This window comes from Aspergillus japonicus (assembly GCF_003184785.1).
Source record: "Aspergillus japonicus CBS 114.51 unplaced genomic scaffold BO86scaffold_1, whole genome shotgun sequence".
NCBI lineage: Eukaryota > Fungi > Ascomycota > Eurotiomycetes > Eurotiales > Aspergillaceae > Aspergillus > Aspergillus japonicus.
Window position 1 is genome coordinate 853,783 of NW_020291638.1, and position 17,699 is coordinate 871,481.

The window sequence follows — 17,699 nt, forward strand, 5'->3', positions numbered from 1 at the left end:
AGCAACGGTGTATGGACGTATGGACATGATGGACATGAATGGAGTGTCTGGAACTACGCCAATGCGGCCCTCGACTGGGGCGATTTACCCATCCACGACCTCTGTATGGCTGAAGGGGGAGAGGAAGACCCCCAGCATTTGCTAAACATCCGAGCCTTATAGGAAAAAATGGTTCTAAAAAAATAAATAAAAAGAAAAACATCATTATTCTGGTTCGATGGATCACTTCCCTACCCGCGGCCTGCCTCATGCTTTCCTCATCCCCCCCCCCCGTCCCTGACAGAATTGAGCAACCTATCAGTTACGTATTCCTGGGTTTTCTTTGGTACAACGAGTCTAGATTTTCTTTTCTCCTCCACTCTTAAACTACGTACGCAGTCCAGCACTCTAATCAGTACCATACCTCCTTCCAAACGTCACTCACATCCATCAGTCAAGATCAACATTCCACAATTGACTGAAAGTACATACTCAGTAATCATAGCCACCACGCGCGCCACACCGAACAAGCGATGGCTGCCTGCGACCAAAGCTGGTCCCCACCACACCTCCGGGGCATCCAAAAATAGATTCCACTCTCCGTCCATCGAGTTTCATCCATGCAGAACCCGCTAATTTGCATGTCTCAACTCTCAAGACATCACAACACCAGTGACTCCATATTTAATATACACTAACCCTAACTCATATGAACACGGTAGGGCTGGCAGATAACTGGGAAATTTTAGGCATCATCGAATAAAAACATTTACTGTAACTATGGACAGGCTAAAACTAGAAAATCTAATCAGTCTCCATCCGGTTGTTTCCTTCAGCTGTCGCATCCTTCACGTGGTTCCGCACGCCCTGGAGGAACGCTTCGACAGCATCACCACCCCCTAGCGGAACTCCCCCTCGACGCATAAACCCGCCATTCTCCACGGGGATCTTGAGGGCTTCGCTAATGCTCGGTAATCCACCATCTCGGATAGCCACGGTCAGACTTGCGAGGCTCTGGGCGAACTGAGGCGAGTGCAGAACTTTCCGCAGGATGTCTTTCTTCTGGTCCTCGTCGAGGGATCCCATGGCGGCTTCCGCGATCTCGGGGTCCTGATCAGCTACCGCCGCGTCGTCGATATCTTGTGCCAGGAGGAGAAGCGACGGGGGCAAGAAGCCCAGCAGCTGATCGACGGTCTTGGCGTCGGCGGCCGCCAAGAAGGGAAGCGTAGTTGACGGAGGAAGGAGATCTTGCAGAGTAGTGAAAGGCCGCTCGGGATCTTGGGATTGGCGCGCACCCCCGCCCAGAGACTGCAGAAAGCTCTGCACGACAGATGAAGGATCCGAGTCAGCAGCGGCCCTACAGGCGGAAAACTCCCAGTCAGCACTCCGTACAGTAGCATATCTATGAAAACTATCAAAAAGCTCGAAGGGTACAGCCAGTCCGCCCAGTGTAGAGATAGGGTGAACACGAGGAACTGTCGAGATATGTACCTACGCTCTTCCACCATCAGCACCGCCCTCCCTCGATCCTTGGCCCTCTTCCCGGACATCGCCCCCGGTAGCATCAGGGCCAGCACCTCCACTGTTGCCTCCGTGGTTGTGGCTGGGGTCGTGATCCACGCCCTCTACATCCTCCATGGTCTCGTCGTCGTCGCCACCGCTCGAGGGGCCCCGAGGCAGGTTGGCAATCTCTTCTTCGACGTCCACCTCCTCACCCTGCAGCAACGTGTTGACAATCTCACCCAGTCGGATATCCCTGGGGCTGAACCAGCTGGGGTTGCCACCCTCGTGCTGCGACTTGGATTGCAGCCAAAACAGGTACCGTTGCGAGCTCGACGAGAACTTCAGGACGTAAATGCGACCATTGGTGGGGGCAGCGTTGCCAGCCGGCTTATAGGGAGTGAAGGTTCCGTCGGAAGGGACCATCACCAAATCCAAGTCAGGTTCGGTGTGAGGGGCAGTTCTCGGGCGCCAGCAGAAGTGTACCAATTCATCTTCGATGTAGAGGTAGATGTATCCGGGGGTGGGCTTGGGCTTGACAACGTTGCCGGACTGATACACCAGGAGAGAAAGACAGTCAGCATCGGCATCAGAAGAGGAGATGCAACGTTTCCAGTGTGTAAAGGGGAGATCGGAGCTCTGGGAGACAGCTCACCTCAAGGTCACAGATACCCGCTTTGAAGGTGATGATTGGGGTTAAGGACATGGTGGGCGAGGTGTGAATGAACAGGAGGATATAATTCTGAGAAGACCTTTAAAGTTGAAGGTATTCCAGTCAAGCAAAGATAGCAACCGAGGTTGCTCTCGGGGTTGGGAGTGGAAAGACTGGTAGGTTAGGATAATAGACAAAAGCTGAACAAAGCGAGGTACGTCAGTTGGAAGTTACCCCAGTAATGTTTAGGTTGATGGACTACTAGGTAGCTCTCTCTCGTTCGACCTACTGAGTGAGACAGAGCCAAGCGAAGTGCATAGTTGGGGTCTACCGACGACCCGAGCCCGTCGGAGGTGCCGCCTCAGGCATCCAGCGGCGCTATCGGCTCTATCGCTATCAGACCCCCTCCGAATCGGCACTAGCGCCTTTCGGCTAGGGCTCGCGTTCACACAAACTCACACTTTCCCGACCTGGGGCGCAAAGCAGCAAGTCACACATCAACTCCAGCAACCACCCGCCGTCGACAACCACCACCTCCCCCCTACATTCTTTTCAGACCATCTTCGTCCCGGTAGCCAAAATGTCGGACCTGACGAAGCAGTTTGGAAAGGGCCAGAGGACTGTGCCGGCCCAGAAGGCCCAGAAATGGTACCCCGTTGATGACGAGTCGCAGGTCAAGAAAGTCAGTACACCGACATCACCCTGAGAAGCACAGAGCCAGAGTCATTCCGAACCGACCAGAGAGGCTTCGAAGATGCGATTTGGAAACTATGGATGAATGCGACAATTGCGCTGGGTATGTTATAAAGAGGAGGAGACCCTCTCCGGGTTCGGAGAAGATCCGGGGAAGATGAAAAGGCAAGAGGGAACCAGGGCCAGTGGTGTCAATCGGACCATGAGCCTTTGAACATAGGGGACAAATCGCATCTTCCGGCCCTTCTGGATCGGCAATGGTGGTTCTGGATATTGTGGTGGAATCGCAAATGGGGATATAGGTCGTTTCTCTAACATGGCCTCTTTTGCACGATTATAGGTCCGCAAGGCTATCCGCCCCGCCAAGGTCCGCGAGAGCCTCCAGCCCGGTACTGTCTTGATCCTCCTCGCCGGTCGCTTCCGTGGAAAGCGTGTCGTTCTCCTCAAGCACCTCGAGCAGGGTGTCTTGCTCGTCACCGGTCCCTTCAAGATCAACGGTGTTCCCCTCCGTCGTGTCAACGCCCGCTATGTGATCGCCACCAGCACCCGCATCGACATCAGCGGTGTTGACGCCCAGACCGTTGAGAAGGTCTCCGCTGCCGACTACTTCACCAAGGAGAAGAAGGCCGAGAAGAAGACCGAGGAGGCTTTCTTCAAGCAGGGAGAGAAGCCCCAGGTACGTTTTGCGTCCAGTTGGTCCTCTCCGGAACATGAATACTGATTCGATATGTTTTTCCCTCGGTACAGAAGAAGCAGGTTGCCAGCGCTCGTGCCAGCGACCAGAAGGCCATCGACCAGTCCATCCTGGCCTCCGTCAAGAAGGAGAACTTCCTTGGCAGCTACCTCGCCTCCAGCTTCAGCCTCCGCAACGGTGACAAGCCCCACGAGATGAAGTGGTAGATGTGTGACGCGGCGGCCGCGGGTTCGGTAGTTTTTGTGTGGAGGAATCCTGTCAAAAGGCGGCTAACCATGCAAAGTCGGCGTTTCTCTCGGTCAAGTGTGGGAAAAGCGAACTTGCAGCGCCGGGAAATGGGGCAAAAGACCAAAACAAAAGAAATCAAAAAACAAAACCTTTCATGAAATATATGTAACTCGATTCAGGCCTCATGTTTGCTTAGGATTGCGGTTTTTCTTAAGAACTTGTTTAATGCGGACAAAAAGGAAAAGAAGAAACCGGTTCGTTATCTCTTTATTTCACGGGACCCCGTTTTGTTTCTTTGGTCTGCTCTCTTTTGTCTTTGCCCATACCCCCTTTCCCAGCGTGGCCGATTTTGCCGGTATTGATATCACCCAGCCGAAATGAAATGAAACAAAAAAAAAAAGCAGAATACCTTCTCTTCCAGCCTATCTACCTAATTGTTATCTATGAGCTCTGGACCAACACCAGGTCCTGGCGATACAGCACATTCCTAGAGAAATTTATGTTTATGATAGACTACCATCAGTATCCCAGTAGTGTCCATTGTCTTCGACTTAACCTCACTGTGACGAACCTCGCCAAATCGATTCCAAGCTCTCAACATAGCCAGTCGCTCCACGACCAAGAAAGCTGGTGTTGTCAATCAGCTCCTGGTCTCTATTATATAAGTACTGTGGATCCTTGATATAGCGAGCCTCGACACCTCTATGATATAAGTAACAACTTTGTCTTTCCCGTCTCGTACCAATCTATATCCAAATTGACCTCGTACATGATTGAGCAGGTTTCCTGGTATAAGCACCACTCTGGTTCGTGATAGCGAGGTCTCACAGTACCTAGGTACTGTAGGATAACAATCCCAAATCAGCTAAACCCCCCGAGTTGTGCGTTTTCTCTGGATAGGCTCCCACTCAGGCAATTTAGATAAGCGGGCCTACGGAGAAAGTACCCTAGACAACCCCAACTCCGATAAGAAGATCCCTCCAAGGCTCCAACTCTCTCTCCCCCACACAGAGCGAAAATCCCACAACAACAACCACTTTTCACAGTGAACAAATCATATACAAACTAAAAGAAGAAATCTATACAAAATCTATACAACTTGCTTGAAAAAAAACAAAAAAAAAAAAAATAGCCTCACTCCCTTTTGACCCCAAAGCCATACAATACAATCCATAAACTCATTCACACCCTCAAGGCATGACGTAACAAGCAGAAACAAATGAACCAACACAACCCCAAAGAAACACCAACAACACCAACAACATCCCAAGATCGAACCACCCTCACAATCAAGACTCACCCTCCCCCCTCCCCCTCCGCCTCGCCCCCCTCGTAGTCCGCCGAATCTTCGGCTCGCCCGCCCAATAATTCTTGACCCGACGCAGCTGCGGCGCCGGGGGCTCCATCCCCACCCCCACAACCCCCTCATCATCATCATCATCATCATCATCTCCTCCTCCCAACGCAACCAGATTCCCATCTTCATGATGATCATCAACAACATAAGCCGGCAGATCCTCCATTAGCACACCCGCCTGGCGGAGAACGGGGTGTTGACGACGGCGATGCTGAGCGCGGTCCTCCGCCTTTCCGCTGTTCGGCCGCAGCCGCCGCCGCCGGGGCGGCGAGGGCACGGCCTCCCCATCCTCCTCGACGAACTTGTCGTCGACGGCCGTGCCCATCACCCGATCCAGGATACCCCAGGGCCCGAAGTTGCCTGTCCCCAGGCTGTGCAGGTGCGCCTCCGTGTTGCGCGCCATGCCGCCGATGAAGAACCCCGTCGGCATCGGGGAGTAGCCGCTGTAGGCGAAGGTCTCCTCGAGGGAGACGATGGCCAGATAGACCAGGTAGGAGACCATGTGCAGGCGCCACAGGGCGACGGGGAGGATGGTGGGCAGCCAGCGGCCGATCAGGTAGGCGAGCGGGTGGTCGTAGTGTGCGGTGAGCGGGTAGGGGGCGCGCAGGGCGTGGTACCAGGCGGCGTGCAGACGGGCGAGAGGGTTCTTGGTGTGCAGGACCCAGCGGTGGATAATGTAGCTGAGGATCTATTACGGTGATCAAAGTGTGCAAGTTAGCGAACGGACGGATAAAACCAAACCAGAAAAGACGGCAGGGATGCGCACCTCTCGAAGGATCAATCCCCAAAAGATCTCCAGGACCAGAGACCACGGGAGAGGAAGCTTCAGCGTCACTCTCACCAGGCTCACCTTGCGAAAGCGGCTGGTGAGGGTATGTTCAATGGCACCTTGGACGGCGACGCCCAGGACCAGATTGAAGAGCGCCCACACGGCGACTTTGAGGTCCTTGCGCCGGATCTTGCCCCGTTTGTTGCCGGCGGGGAGCCCATATTCGCCCTGGGTCTTGAGGAGCACGGCGGCCGAGGGTGTCAGGATGTCGAACAGGAAGAACAGGAGCGAGGGAAGAGCGTAGCACAGCAACCGCACGGTGGCAGTGCCCACAAGCTCAACACGGAGAGCCGAATGCGACAGTACCAGGGTCGCCCATGTCATGTAGAAGAATATCAAATTGACGCTGGTGCCGCAGAAAGCCCACACTGGGGCGATGAGGAGAGAGAAGATCGGAAGCGCGAACAATGGGTGCATTGTTGTGACCTGCGCTTGAGTTGATCGACGTATCAGTAGCGATGAATTGGGTAATGTTTATTTATACCAGTAAATATATATTCTTGTATAGCAACGGCGTTGGGAAACTTTTTTTTTTTTCCCTCACGCGCGATGATGCAGCTATAGTCTAGATCAACAACGCCCACGGAGACGGCGATACTCGAGCGAAGACTATATAGCCATCCCGAGTTTGTGAATTGAAAGAAGCTGGTTGTGACTGCGGCGGTTGGATAACGCGACCAAAAATGCTCCCCCACCGTGGATAAGCCGGCGGTGCTTGGCCCCGGCTAATTTGGTGCATCCCGCCTTCGCTTTGTCCGCTTCCCCAAGCCACCAATTCTTTCTTCCTTGTCCTCAACAAAGCAATGAAACACGTGCACCAAAGAATCTCGGACTATCGTCCTTGGTTTCAACCAAGCCTGCGCTCTCTAGCTCGATTCTCTGTAGCTATTTCTGTGATTTCTGTGGAGAGACAAGCAAAGAACGTGTCGGATAATGAAGCATGGATTAAGACTACGGCTATATGTACATTTTCTTTAGGAATGAAGATAATAATGGCTGCAAGAATGAGGAACGCAGCTCCGGGTATCTAGGACATAGACCAGGCAACAAGGACTCAAAGCAGAGCGAACAGCACGACACATCAATTGCCATCGGGGTTTGTGGGAAGACCGTGTTTCACACCCCATTTCCAGGCCTTCCGTCGCAGGTCGAAAATCACCCCAGGGAAGACCAAGTTACTGAGCCAACCGGTCAATGTGTCCTTGATGATGGAATTCCGTGGGCTGGGTCCAAGAGCCGACCCCTTCATGAGGTCGCCCACGAACATCGTAGTAATCAAGTATTCGCCTCGCTCGAGGGCACTGATCGCAATACTTGCAACCTCCTGAGGGGACTGTGGCTTGTCGGCCTCCTCCAGCTGCTTAGTCAAAGCTGGCTTGAGTTTCTGTTCGTTGTCGAAGCCTGGGCTCAAAATTCCCATGGGGAAGACCGTGTGAATCTTGACATCTGCAGCTGGAGCCTCGCAGCGTGCCTTAGAGGTACGAGAACCATTGTAGATCTCAATTTCCTGGCTGAGAGTGTCGGACAAAGAGCGAATAGCTGCCTTGGCTGGGGAGTAGGGAGCGTAGCCCGCAATAGGCACGAAGGCGAGCGTGGAGCAGGTGAAGATGAGGTGTCTAGTTGGAATTGGAGCTTGCCGACTGGGGCTGATAGGGGTAAGCCACCGCTGCAGAGTTGCATGGGCCGTGTTGGCTGCAGTCCAGTACACGGTATCCATCTGATCCTTTAGCGACTTAATGGGTGTCTCGGTGAAGAAACCAGGATGGCAGTATCCTGCGCAGCACCAGACGATATCAGGCTCTTGTCCATCGTTCCATTCGGTGACCTCGGCCATGATACGTTGGCACTCTGCAGGGTCGGTCAAGTCCGCACTGATGTAGTGGAACTTTTGCCGCTCAACATTGTCCGCCACTCGCTATAATCACCATGAGCGTTGAACCTCAGCAAGATCAGCAGGATGACTTACCTTCATGGTCTCAATCGCAGCCTGAAGCTTGGAAGCAGTTCGTGCCACTATCACGACGTTGGCCCCCATTTCAGCAAGCTGGCAAGCAACTGCCTTGCCCATGCCCTCGGAGCCGCCAGTGATCACTGCGGTCTACATAACAACAAATGAATCAGTGCCCTGCTTGAAAGGAATCAGCCCATAGGATAGCACATACCCTGCCCTCAACAACGAAATGGTTACGAGATCCGAAGCCGAGCATCTTGCTGACGGTATAGAGAAGTATTCCGCAGAGGATGGTCGAAACTCCCAATATAGTTGGGGAAGAATCGTAATGGATGAAGGATAGAAGTTGATGCATGGGGGAGAGGAGAAAGGAAGAAATTCAAAACAGATGGAGTGCGAGAGATTAAGAGTCCACAAAGAGGGTTCTTCCTATCCCTGTCAAGAGTGACCTGCTCCTGCTATTTTGAAACAATTGGATTCGAACTATTGTTGACTGTTGTTGACTGTGGAATCTTTTGATGTTCAACTGGAAGGAACAATTGCGGCCTCGGTAGACCTTCCCGTCCCACCCTGAACCAAACGGTGCAAACTGCCCTCCACTCTGCTCTCTTTTCCGGGCTAGCGTTACTCGGGCGGTGAGCGTCCCTCCCAAAATTTTATCGCAAAAGTTTATCGAAACCGGAGCGGAGGGTATAGCTTCACATCTACAATTCACATACTACACCTTACCAACGCTTATCATGGGTAAGAAAAGAAAGGCCGGTGGTCGCCCTGCGGCCCCCAAGAAAGACAACTTTGGACCCTCTAAATTTGACATTGAGGAGAGATTCGATGACTCTGAGGATGAGTTTCAAACCGGTCGCGATCAGATTCTGTTGGAGGAAGCACCAGAGGCCAAGCGTCGTCGCAAGGTAGCTGAAGATGGTAGGCGGACTCCAATCAGCTCTCATTATACTTATAGTATTGGTTCTGACCGAATGTGATCACAGAGGCAATGCTGCAGCCATCGGACGAGGAGATCATGGGCTATGATTCAGCGGACGAGGACGAGGACGACGAGGACGACTACCAGGAGGACGGATACGACGACGATGAAATGGACGATATGCCATCGAAATCCAAGAAGCGTGCCGGTAGTCAAGAAGCCGATTCCGAGGACGAGGAAGAAGGCCTTGCCGCCTGGGGCTCTTCGAAGAAGGACTTCTACAATGCCGACCAGATCGAAACGGAAGCCGATGCGCTCGAAGAAGAAGAGGAGGCCAAGAGACTCCAACAGAAGCACCTGCAAAGCATGAATGAGGAGGATTTCGGCTTCGACGAGACGGAATGGGCCGAATCCGGAAAGGCGGACGATGCGGAGGAAGACAGTGGAGAAGTGACGGAAGTCCTCCCACAAGTCGAGATCACCGAGGATATGAGCACGGATGAGAAGCTGAAGATTCTCAAGTCGAGATACCCCGAATTCGAGCCGCTTTCGAAACACTTTCTGGAACTCCAACCCACTCTCCAGGAGCTCAAGAAGGCCGTCGAAACTTTCAACGCCGATGATGACTCCGAGAACGCCCCCGACTATGCGCCCGTTGCCGTCGTCAAGTTCCGTGCCCTCTCCGCCTACCTCGGTACCATCAGCCTGTACTTCATGCTCCTGACCTCCGCTAAGGACGCGTCCGGCAAGCCTGTTCCCCTCTCCCCCGCCGAGCTCCGCGCACACCCTGTGATGGCCACTCTCGTCAAGTTCAGGAAACTCTGGGAGTCTGTCAAGGACCTTAGCGAGCCCGAGTCAGAACCCTCCGACGTCTCCGAAGACGAGCTCGAAGAAGACGAACTCTCGGATGTTTCTGAGGTCGACATGCCGACGAAGAAGGAGCAGAGGGACAAGAAGCAAAAGAAGAAGACCAAGGCACAACTGGCAGCCGAAGCCCGCCTGGCGGAAGCGGAAGCCCGGAGAGCGAAGAGACTCGAGGAGACCGAAGCCAACCTGGCCGATCTCTCCAAGCTGGTCACTGCGCCTAGCAAGAAACGCGCGGCTCAGAAGACCAAGACGGTGGCCAAGGACGAAGACGACTCGGACTTCGGTGATGAGGATGCCCTCACCGCCAAGGAAGCCGAGGAGAAGGCCAAGCAGAAGCGCTCTCTTCGCTTCTACACCTCCCAGCTTGCACAGAAGGCCAACAAGCGTAGCGCAGCCGGTCGCGATGCTGGTGGTGATGCAGACTTGCCTTACCGCGAGCGCTTGCGGGATCGCCAGGCCCGCCTCAATGCCGAGGCCGAGAGGCGTGGTAGACAGGCACTCAAGGAGTCCGAGCAGCTTGGTGGTGACAGTGACGAGGAGGATGACCGCGTGGCTAAGCAACTCCGCGGTGGCGAGTCCGATAGTGACGATTACTACGACATGGTTGCAGCTCGCTCCAAACAACGGAAGGACGACAAGAAGGCGCGCGCAGAGGCCCACGCCGCCGCTGCCCGTGAAGGCGGCGAGGTGCACTTTCAGGAGGAGGTCGGGCCCGATGGCAAGCGTGCCATCACCTACCAGATCGAAAAGAACAAGGGTCTTGCGCCCAAGCGCAGCAAGGACTCTCGCAACCCCCGTGTCAAGAAGAGAAAGAAGTTCGAAGAGAAGAAGAAGAAGCTGGGTAGCATGCGCCAGGTATTCAAGGGCGGTGAAGGCCGTGGTGGATATGGTGGTGAACTTACTGGTATCAAGAAGAACTTGGTCAAGAGTGTCAAGCTCTAGTCTTGTTTCTCCGTTCGATGGATATATACCACTGCTGCTTCTCACCGGCGTTTTCTGTGTGCTAAAAAGGAGGGTTTTTCTTACTTGTACATATATAATCCATTTGATGATACAAACATTGTCCACCACGAGTCTTCGTCGTCCGCCTTCACTATGTTGCCAGTAGTAAATAGTTCACTAAGTATACGTTGTTGATCGTTGAGTCAAGACTCAATCCTGTACTCCACCTACGAACCCTCAAACAGTCTCCCGAGCACATCCTTGACATCAACCGACTCATCATACTCCGAGAGATCTAGGGCCAAGAACTTCCTCGCGAGCGTATCCTGTATTCTTCTAAGTCTATCTCTCCTGATAAAGCAGAACGCAAGATTACACATACCGCTTGTTCCAGGACGCGCATCTCTTCAGCCGAGAGCGTAGCGCATGCAGCGATCAAGTTCTCACCACGCGCCGAGAGGGCCGCAATCTCGCTTGCTCGGTCCACAACAGCCTGGCTGACACCGTTCATCGCAGCGCAGCTTCATCGGAAAACAATCAGCATAGACCCCGGGGTATTATCTCGCAGTGTGGGTATGACATACACTGTTCCGAAGCTCTTATCGCTCCGTCCTGGTCGGAAGCTGGTCGATGAAAAGCCCAGTATGTCAGCATGCCTACCCACAAATTCACATCTAAGAAAGCCGAGAAAGAAGCTCACTTGTAGAGATAAGTAATCTGGTCCTCAGTACTGTGTGCGTCGTTGGATACTTGGACTTCCATGTGTCCTAATTGTAGCTGGGGTCTGCGTCTTAGGAAGCCATTCTCAAGGATCTCGTGAAAGTGCGTGGCCGCGATGACTTTTGGCGAGTTTTCCAGATCAAGCAGGTGTGTGAGGATACCGCAGGCTAGGCCAATGCCATCTTTTCATATTCGCCTGGAGCATCAGTTTTCTGTGCCCAGCCCGATGTATGATTTTTGGTTGAAGAGGACTGACCGTTCTCGCTAGTGCCTTTGCCGAATTCGTCGATGATTACCAAGCTGCGGTCAGTGATCTGCTTCAGATCGAAGGAGATTTGTTGCAGGTCGCGCATGAAGGTGCTTTGGATCTATCTCTCGCGCAGGATAGTCAGTGGGAATCTATGGTTAGTTTTTCATGCACTGGATAGGCTGGTTTGCACCTGTGAGACGCTATCTTGGGTACTCGATTTGACTATAATCTTGTCGGTGATCCCAAGCTCGGCGCTGGCTGCTGGCACGAAGCTGGTCAACAATCTTAGCATTTCGCTGAAATGGTCTCAAGGGATAAGATCTTCGCAAACCTTCCGATCTGCGCAAGGTAGGCAACCAGAGCAACCTATAAACTTAGTTCCGGCTGCTCGTGCGCAAGAGGGGAACGTACGTACTTGTTTCATGTATACACTCTTTCCTGAATAGTTCGGTCCTGTCAAGAGAAGCATGCTTGGGCCATGCTCTTCATTCATGCCCTCGGAGTTGTCTTGGCATGTCTGACTTGAAGAAATGGCTAGACAATCTGATGGGTTTCCACCTACCAAGTAGGTGTCGTTGGGCACATACGAAGAAACCGTCAACTCCTGCAAGATGTGCCTTTTGCGATGTTAGATCCGATGCATGAATCATAAGTGGCTTCCTTACCGACCACCTCTGATCTTGATGATGTTCTCCGGCACCATTTTAGGGCAGACGAGCTTATAAAAATTCGCTGCTTGAGCCATTGCAAGGAGGCTATGAGCTTAGTGACACGTCAAGTCAGTAAAACGGGGAAAAGGGTTACCTATCGAGCTGGCCACATATGTCAGATGCCTCGAGCAGATTACTTTCGTACCGGAGCAATCTCTGCGCGAGATCGTAAACTATCTCGATCTCCTTTTCTAGTAGGAAATCAAGAGCGTCAGATCCCATGCTGCGAGCAAGTACAAAGACGAAGAGCGCCATACCGCATATGAGGCCATAAATATCACCTAGTTTCTCGTCCAGCTCTCTCATTCTGAAGTCCTTGAAGTAAGCTCTGTTCTCTGTGAAGAACATGATATCCCATTCTTCGGCTGGACCCCTGTAAGCGGCATCGCCCGCCTGGTTCAATGGTATCGCGATGTTGAAGCCGAGCTGGGGGAAGTAGATGACATTCACATCGATGTCATAGAATTCGGGAATCTCTCCAGCAATCTCTATGGCGATCTTCTTGAGCAGGCTGTTGAGCCCATCATAATTGTCTTTCATTCGGTCGAGTGCTCGATCGATTCCGGGCTTTACGACCGTTCTTCCTTGTTCCTCCGAGCTATCTATGTCAACCTACGAAGAATTAGCCAAGGTTGACAAAAGAATGCGGGCGACTTACAATTTCCTGAATCATTCTTCCCACCCTGTAAAGTTGAGCTGCTTCGAAGACACGAATAGCCTAAGCCTCATCAGCGAAGGTGCCACGGAGCCGAAGATCTGACTGACCCGCTGAAGTAGGGCTAGTCCATCAGCACCAGCACTTTCTCTCAAGGCATCATATATGTCGATGCCATAGAAGGCAAACTGTCCTGAGTAAGTATTGGCATGGGAAATGAGCACTGCGCATAATGACATACGGCCAGCAACGAAGCCCAGACCGTCGTTTTGAAGCCCATGACTTGCCCACTTCCTGTCTCGATGCCCTTGCGCAAGTTCACTATCACATAGCGCAGGTTCTTGATGTGCTTGAAGCTCTTAGTCAGTTTCTCCAGAGGGTTGTAATTGTCAGCTCTCAAGTAGGCGCTAATAAAGGCATGTCGTTCCTGGATGACATCGACATCCACACTCGGACGAAGAAACATTTGCTTCAGTCGATTCTTGCCCTGGGGTGTACGCGCAAAGCGCTGAAAAAGGCCATAGACCGATAGACCCTCTTTAAAGAAATTGGACTTTCTGCCTTGGTTCACAAGGCTAGGATAAGATTCTGACTCCATGATCTGCAGCGATGAGAGAGTCCTCTTGTTAACGAACCTTCACTGTCATTAGATGTTGGGCTCATAATACAAGTCAGATCCCATCACTCACATCGCTCCCAGCAAGCTGAACATCTCCACAGATCTCACCCGATAGGTCTCCGAAGCTTGGTCGGTAGCTATAGAGGCAGAGGCTCTTCGCCGTTGCAGGTGCATGAGGAGAGCGCCCGCGCAGCCGATCGTCACCGTGTTTTCCATCTCTATCGAGCTCGATATGTGCAGCAGCTTGCCTTCTTGCAAGGTGAAGTCCAGGCTCTCGGAGTCTATCCGCTCACTGTCAGCGAACCCATTGTGTGGCACGAGGAACCGCATCCGTTGCTCGTGCTTTGAGGATATCCCCAGAGCCACCAGCTTATTCTTTGCGTTCTCGTAGCCGAATTCTTGCGATGGACGGATGTCTAGCTGAAATGGAAGTAAAGATCCGCTCTCTGCACAGTGAAATTATATTAGACCTCTGAGGGTTGATCTGTGCTCCTAACATACCGCTGTCTGGATCGATCATTTGTCTATCTTGCAGGGCGTTGTGGTCTACACGAGGTGAGAGCAGAAGCATCGTAGGGCTGGTCTGAAGAATTACTAGAGCATTGTTAGCTTGTTAAACTCAACAAAAAGGACAATACCTACAGCTGTCGATGACTTCAGAGTCTGAATGTCGTAAGTCTCCCAGCAGATAGAGCTTCTCTTCTCGAACAGAGTAGTAGGAGCACCCCACAGTTCCAGATTCCCGGCTATCGATGGCTACAATGACTTGGTCTAGTTCATCGTCGGCCGGTTGCAAGGATAGATCACTATCCGGAAGATTCTGCCGTGCTTGTGTCGCTTCGTGTGGAAATCGTGGACTGGGCTGCAGGACGCTGGGCTGGCGTATACGCTGCGAGAAGCCATGCATAGCCAACCTGGCGTTAGTAGAGCCCTGGGGAGACACAGGCTCATAGACAGTACGCCTTCTTTTCACGGAAGATCTCATCATTGTGCCGAAGTCGATGTTGAGGTGATCCGGATTGGGTACGTTTGCAGGAGTCTTGACTTATGGAGTAGCAGTGCAAAGCCATCTCACAAACAGCGTCAGCCTAAGGCTTCCAACTACAACTATGATACTGGGATTTTCTTAAGTGGAATGCAGCGAATTTTCATTCAATTCATGTCATATGGTACAATGATACTATAATACATTAAAGAGAAGACATGAGAAATAATAAATCAGCAAGTCAGATATCCAGCCAACCTTGCGCCAATAGCCATACATCATGATCAACATGTGTTAAGAGATAATCATTGCTCAAGCATTTTCGGCTTTAGCTTCAGGAGCAGCCTCCGCAGAAATGCTTAGCCCATTCTTTTCTTCATTGAAAGAAACGCGGGCAGACTGGCCAGCTGTGACCTCGCCACGGATGATCTTATCGGCCAATCTATTGCCAATTTCCTTGGCAATGAGACGGTTGAGAGGACGAGCACCATACTTGGGGTCATAACCCTTCTCGCAGAGCCAGTCCTTAATCTCATCGTCGACCTTGAGAACCATACGTCGATCATCAAGTCTCGATTGGAGCTCCTTGATTCTGATGTCGACAATGTCTCTCAAAGCTTCGCGGGACAGTCTCTTGAAAATGATGAACTCATCGATACGGTTGAGGAATTCTGGTGGGTAAGCAGACTGCACGACATCCATGACCGATTTCTTGACCTCGGGAGAAAGTTCTGCGCTTCCTGTATCCTTGGAAGAGTACGACGGATCGGCTCCCACAAGAATCTCGGCACCAAGATTCGAAGTAAGAACAATGAGAGTGTTTCTGAAGTCAACCTTGTGGCCTTGAGCATCCGTCAAGAAGCCCTCGTCGAGGACCTGCAACAAAAGAGCGGAAATGTCACGGTGGGCCTTTTCAAACTCATCGAAGAGCAGCACTGCGTACGGCTTGCGTCGAACAGCTTCCGTCAGCTGGCCGGCATCGTCGTAGCCCACATAACCAGCAGGAGAGCCGATCAAGCGACTGATAGTATGCTTTTCTTGGAACTCGCTCATGTCGAACCGTACAACGGCGGTTTCAGTTGAGAACAGGAATTCGGCCATCTTCTTGCAAAGCTCGGTCTTTCCAACACCGGTGGGTCCAAGGAACATGAACGAGGCTAGAGGGCGATTCTCCCCGCTAAGGCCGGCTCGTTGCATACGAACTGCATTGGCGACTGCAGAAAGCGCCTCGTCCTGGCCACGCACCGACTGACGTAGCGTGTCCTCCATGCGGATGAGTTTCTCAACCTCACCAGCCATGAGCTTGTTAACAGGGATACCAGTTGTCCGCGAAACGACATTTCCAATGTCGTCAGCAGTGACTGAGTCGTGGATGAGGCTAGAGGAAGTGCCGGCTGTTGCTTCATCGCCTTCTTTGGGTAGTTTGGCTTCAAGACTGGGGATAGTGGCGTATCTCAATTCACCAGCCTTGGCGAAATTTCCCTCTCTCTGGGCTTGTTCCAACTCAAACCGTGCTCGCTCTAGCTCTTCCTTGACGCGTTTGAGCTCTTCGATTTCAGCTTTTTCCTTCTCCCAGATCTTAGTCAGCCTTTCCGCTTCCTCCTGCTTTGCTTTCAGATCTTCCTGTAGCTTCTCGCGTCTTTCACGGCTGCTGACGTCGGTTTCTTTGCGGAGAGATTCCAATTCAATCTGAATCGTGGTGATGTCGCGATCCAGTTCTCTGATTACATCTGGCTTCGATTCCTGCTGCAGTCGCAAGGCCGAAGCTGCTTCATCCACCAAGTCGATGGCCTTGTCTGGCAGGAAACGATCGGTAATGTAGCGGTTGCTGTACGTTGCGGCGGCCACCAATGCGCCGTCGGTGATCCGTACACCATGGTGGACTTCATACTTGTTCTTGATACCGCGCAGAATGGAGATTGTTGCAGCGACTGACGGCTCGCCCACTTGGATCGGCTGGAAACGTCTGGCAAGGGCCACATCTTTCTCGATCAAGCGGTACTCGTTCAGGGTGGTGGCTCCGCAGCATTGGAGCTCTCCTCTCGACAGTGCTGGCTTCAGAAGGTTGCTGGCATCGATACTGCCTTCGGCCTTACCAAGTCCCAGCAGAGTGTGCAACTCATCGATGAAGAGAATCACGCCGCCTTGCGCCTCCTCGACCTCCTTCAGGACGGATTTCAAACGCTCCTCGAAATCACCTCTGAATTTGGCACCTGCGATGAGGGAACCCAGGTCCAGGGAGATCACACGCTTGTCCTTGATACTTTCGGGGACATCTCCTTGAACAATGCGCTGGGCCAAGCCTTCCAAGACGGCGGTTTTACCAGTACCTGCGGCTCCGATGAGGACAGGGTTGTTTTTTGTCCGCCTGGAGAGGACTTGGATGGTGCGATGAATCTCAGCATCTCGCCCAATGACGGGGTCCAGTTTGCCCGCTTTGGCTTTAGCAGTAAGATCGACACCGAATTGTTCCAATGCTGACTTCTCGGGTTCGCCACCGAGGTTCATCCGATGCGTGCCGCCTGGGGGATGAGGCCGACCATTGGCATAGTTGCGCGAGGGTATTATCGAGCGAGGACTGTGAAGATTGGTGGTGCTTGATAAGGTTGGTAATAATCTAGTGCGACGTAATAAAGCTTGGGACGGTTGAAGGATCCGGTTCGATGACGATAGAGTCGAGGGTCGGAGTAACCGACCTCGGGATAGCTGCAGTCTTGCCGACATGGTCGAGATCAGACCGTGTAGAGAATTTAAGCTCAAGACAAGCTTCAATGGGCGTGTTTCGACTGTACAATATGGTTTATATATTGGCAATTCGCGATCAGTCGCAAAGGGAGCATCGCCACGACTATATAGCCGGTTGCCCCTCAACGTCGCGAGTGTTCTCGAAGGCTCCACTGGGGGAGGAAGTGAGTGACGGTGAGTGGCGGAAGCTCCCCGAACTGGGCCAGTCTTTCCAGACATGCTTTCTTCCAAGCTCTTCGAATCCGTCCACCGTCGAGATCACGTGCAGCCCCAAAAGGAGGGGCGCTGTGGGCGTCGCCCGAAAAATTTCGACCTCTCAGGCAGGGCCCTGGAAGGGTTGAAAAAATTACTTCAGAACACCTTTCCCCTCCTTCTGCTCCTCTTCCTCCTATTTATTC

General features: G+C 52.4%; 7 protein-coding genes across 7 annotated transcripts; 2 read left to right on the plus strand and 5 right to left on the minus strand.

Moving 5' to 3' along the window:
• Positions 1-372: 372 nt before the first annotated feature.
• On the minus strand, positions 373-2,374 carry BO86DRAFT_452336 (uncharacterized protein). Its single transcript, XM_025676917.1, has 3 exons — positions 2,135-2,374; positions 1,475-2,031; positions 373-1,381 (listed from the first exon to the last, which is right to left on the minus strand). Exons 1-3 carry the CDS (start codon positions 2,183-2,185, stop codon positions 784-786), a joined length of 1,206 nt encoding a protein of 401 aa, XP_025533438.1. The 5' UTR covers positions 2,186-2,374; the 3' UTR covers positions 373-783.
• Positions 2,375-2,711: 337 nt separating this feature from the next.
• BO86DRAFT_424267 (60S ribosomal protein eL6) lies at positions 2,712-4,016 on the plus strand (the record flags this gene model as incomplete). The annotated part of the gene is made up of 3 exons (XM_025675445.1): positions 2,712-2,813; positions 3,165-3,500; positions 3,581-4,016. The coding sequence occupies 3 exons, from the start codon at positions 2,712-2,714 to the stop codon at positions 3,722-3,724; spliced, it is 582 nt and encodes a 193-aa protein (XP_025533439.1). The 3' UTR covers positions 3,725-4,016.
• A 160-nt stretch (positions 4,017-4,176) lies between these two features.
• BO86DRAFT_452338 (sterol desaturase family protein) lies at positions 4,177-6,581 on the minus strand (the record flags this gene model as incomplete). The annotated part of the gene is made up of 4 exons (XM_025676918.1): positions 5,870-6,581; positions 5,047-5,791; positions 4,318-4,373; positions 4,177-4,233 (listed from the first exon to the last, which is right to left on the minus strand). Exons 1-4 carry the CDS (start codon positions 6,347-6,349, stop codon positions 4,177-4,179), a joined length of 1,338 nt encoding a protein of 445 aa, XP_025533440.1. The 5' UTR covers positions 6,350-6,581.
• Positions 6,582-6,879: 298 nt separating this feature from the next.
• On the minus strand, positions 6,880-8,387 carry ksrA (3-dehydrosphinganine reductase). Its single transcript, XM_025676919.1, has 3 exons — positions 8,095-8,387; positions 7,899-8,030; positions 6,880-7,847 (listed from the first exon to the last, which is right to left on the minus strand). Exons 1-3 carry the CDS (start codon positions 8,236-8,238, stop codon positions 7,014-7,016), a joined length of 1,110 nt encoding a protein of 369 aa, XP_025533441.1. The 5' UTR covers positions 8,239-8,387; the 3' UTR covers positions 6,880-7,013.
• Positions 8,388-8,571: 184 nt separating this feature from the next.
• BO86DRAFT_351427 (uncharacterized protein) lies at positions 8,572-10,741 on the plus strand. Its single transcript, XM_025669431.1, has 2 exons — positions 8,572-8,807; positions 8,873-10,741. The coding sequence occupies exons 1-2, from the start codon at positions 8,624-8,626 to the stop codon at positions 10,615-10,617; spliced, it is 1,929 nt and encodes a 642-aa protein (XP_025533442.1). The 5' UTR covers positions 8,572-8,623; the 3' UTR covers positions 10,618-10,741.
• Positions 10,742-10,844: 103 nt separating this feature from the next.
• BO86DRAFT_424280 (MutS family protein MSH5) lies at positions 10,845-14,478 on the minus strand (the record flags this gene model as incomplete). The annotated part of the gene is made up of 17 exons (XM_025675446.1): positions 10,845-10,943; positions 11,000-11,138; positions 11,202-11,240; positions 11,318-11,519; positions 11,594-11,705; positions 11,778-11,859; positions 11,919-11,953; positions 12,003-12,204; positions 12,253-12,342; positions 12,392-12,488; positions 12,555-12,909; positions 12,980-13,015; positions 13,063-13,140; positions 13,194-13,587; positions 13,642-14,017; positions 14,073-14,165; positions 14,214-14,478. 17 exons carry the CDS (start codon positions 14,476-14,478, stop codon positions 10,845-10,847), a joined length of 2,694 nt encoding a protein of 897 aa, XP_025533443.1.
• Positions 14,479-14,711: 233 nt separating this feature from the next.
• On the minus strand, positions 14,712-17,511 carry hsp78 (chaperone ATPase HSP78). Its single transcript, XM_025670928.1, has one exon. The coding sequence runs from the start codon at positions 17,278-17,280 to the stop codon at positions 14,869-14,871; it is 2,412 nt and encodes an 803-aa protein (XP_025533444.1). The 5' UTR covers positions 17,281-17,511; the 3' UTR covers positions 14,712-14,868.
• Between the last annotated feature and the right edge of the window lie 188 nt (positions 17,512-17,699).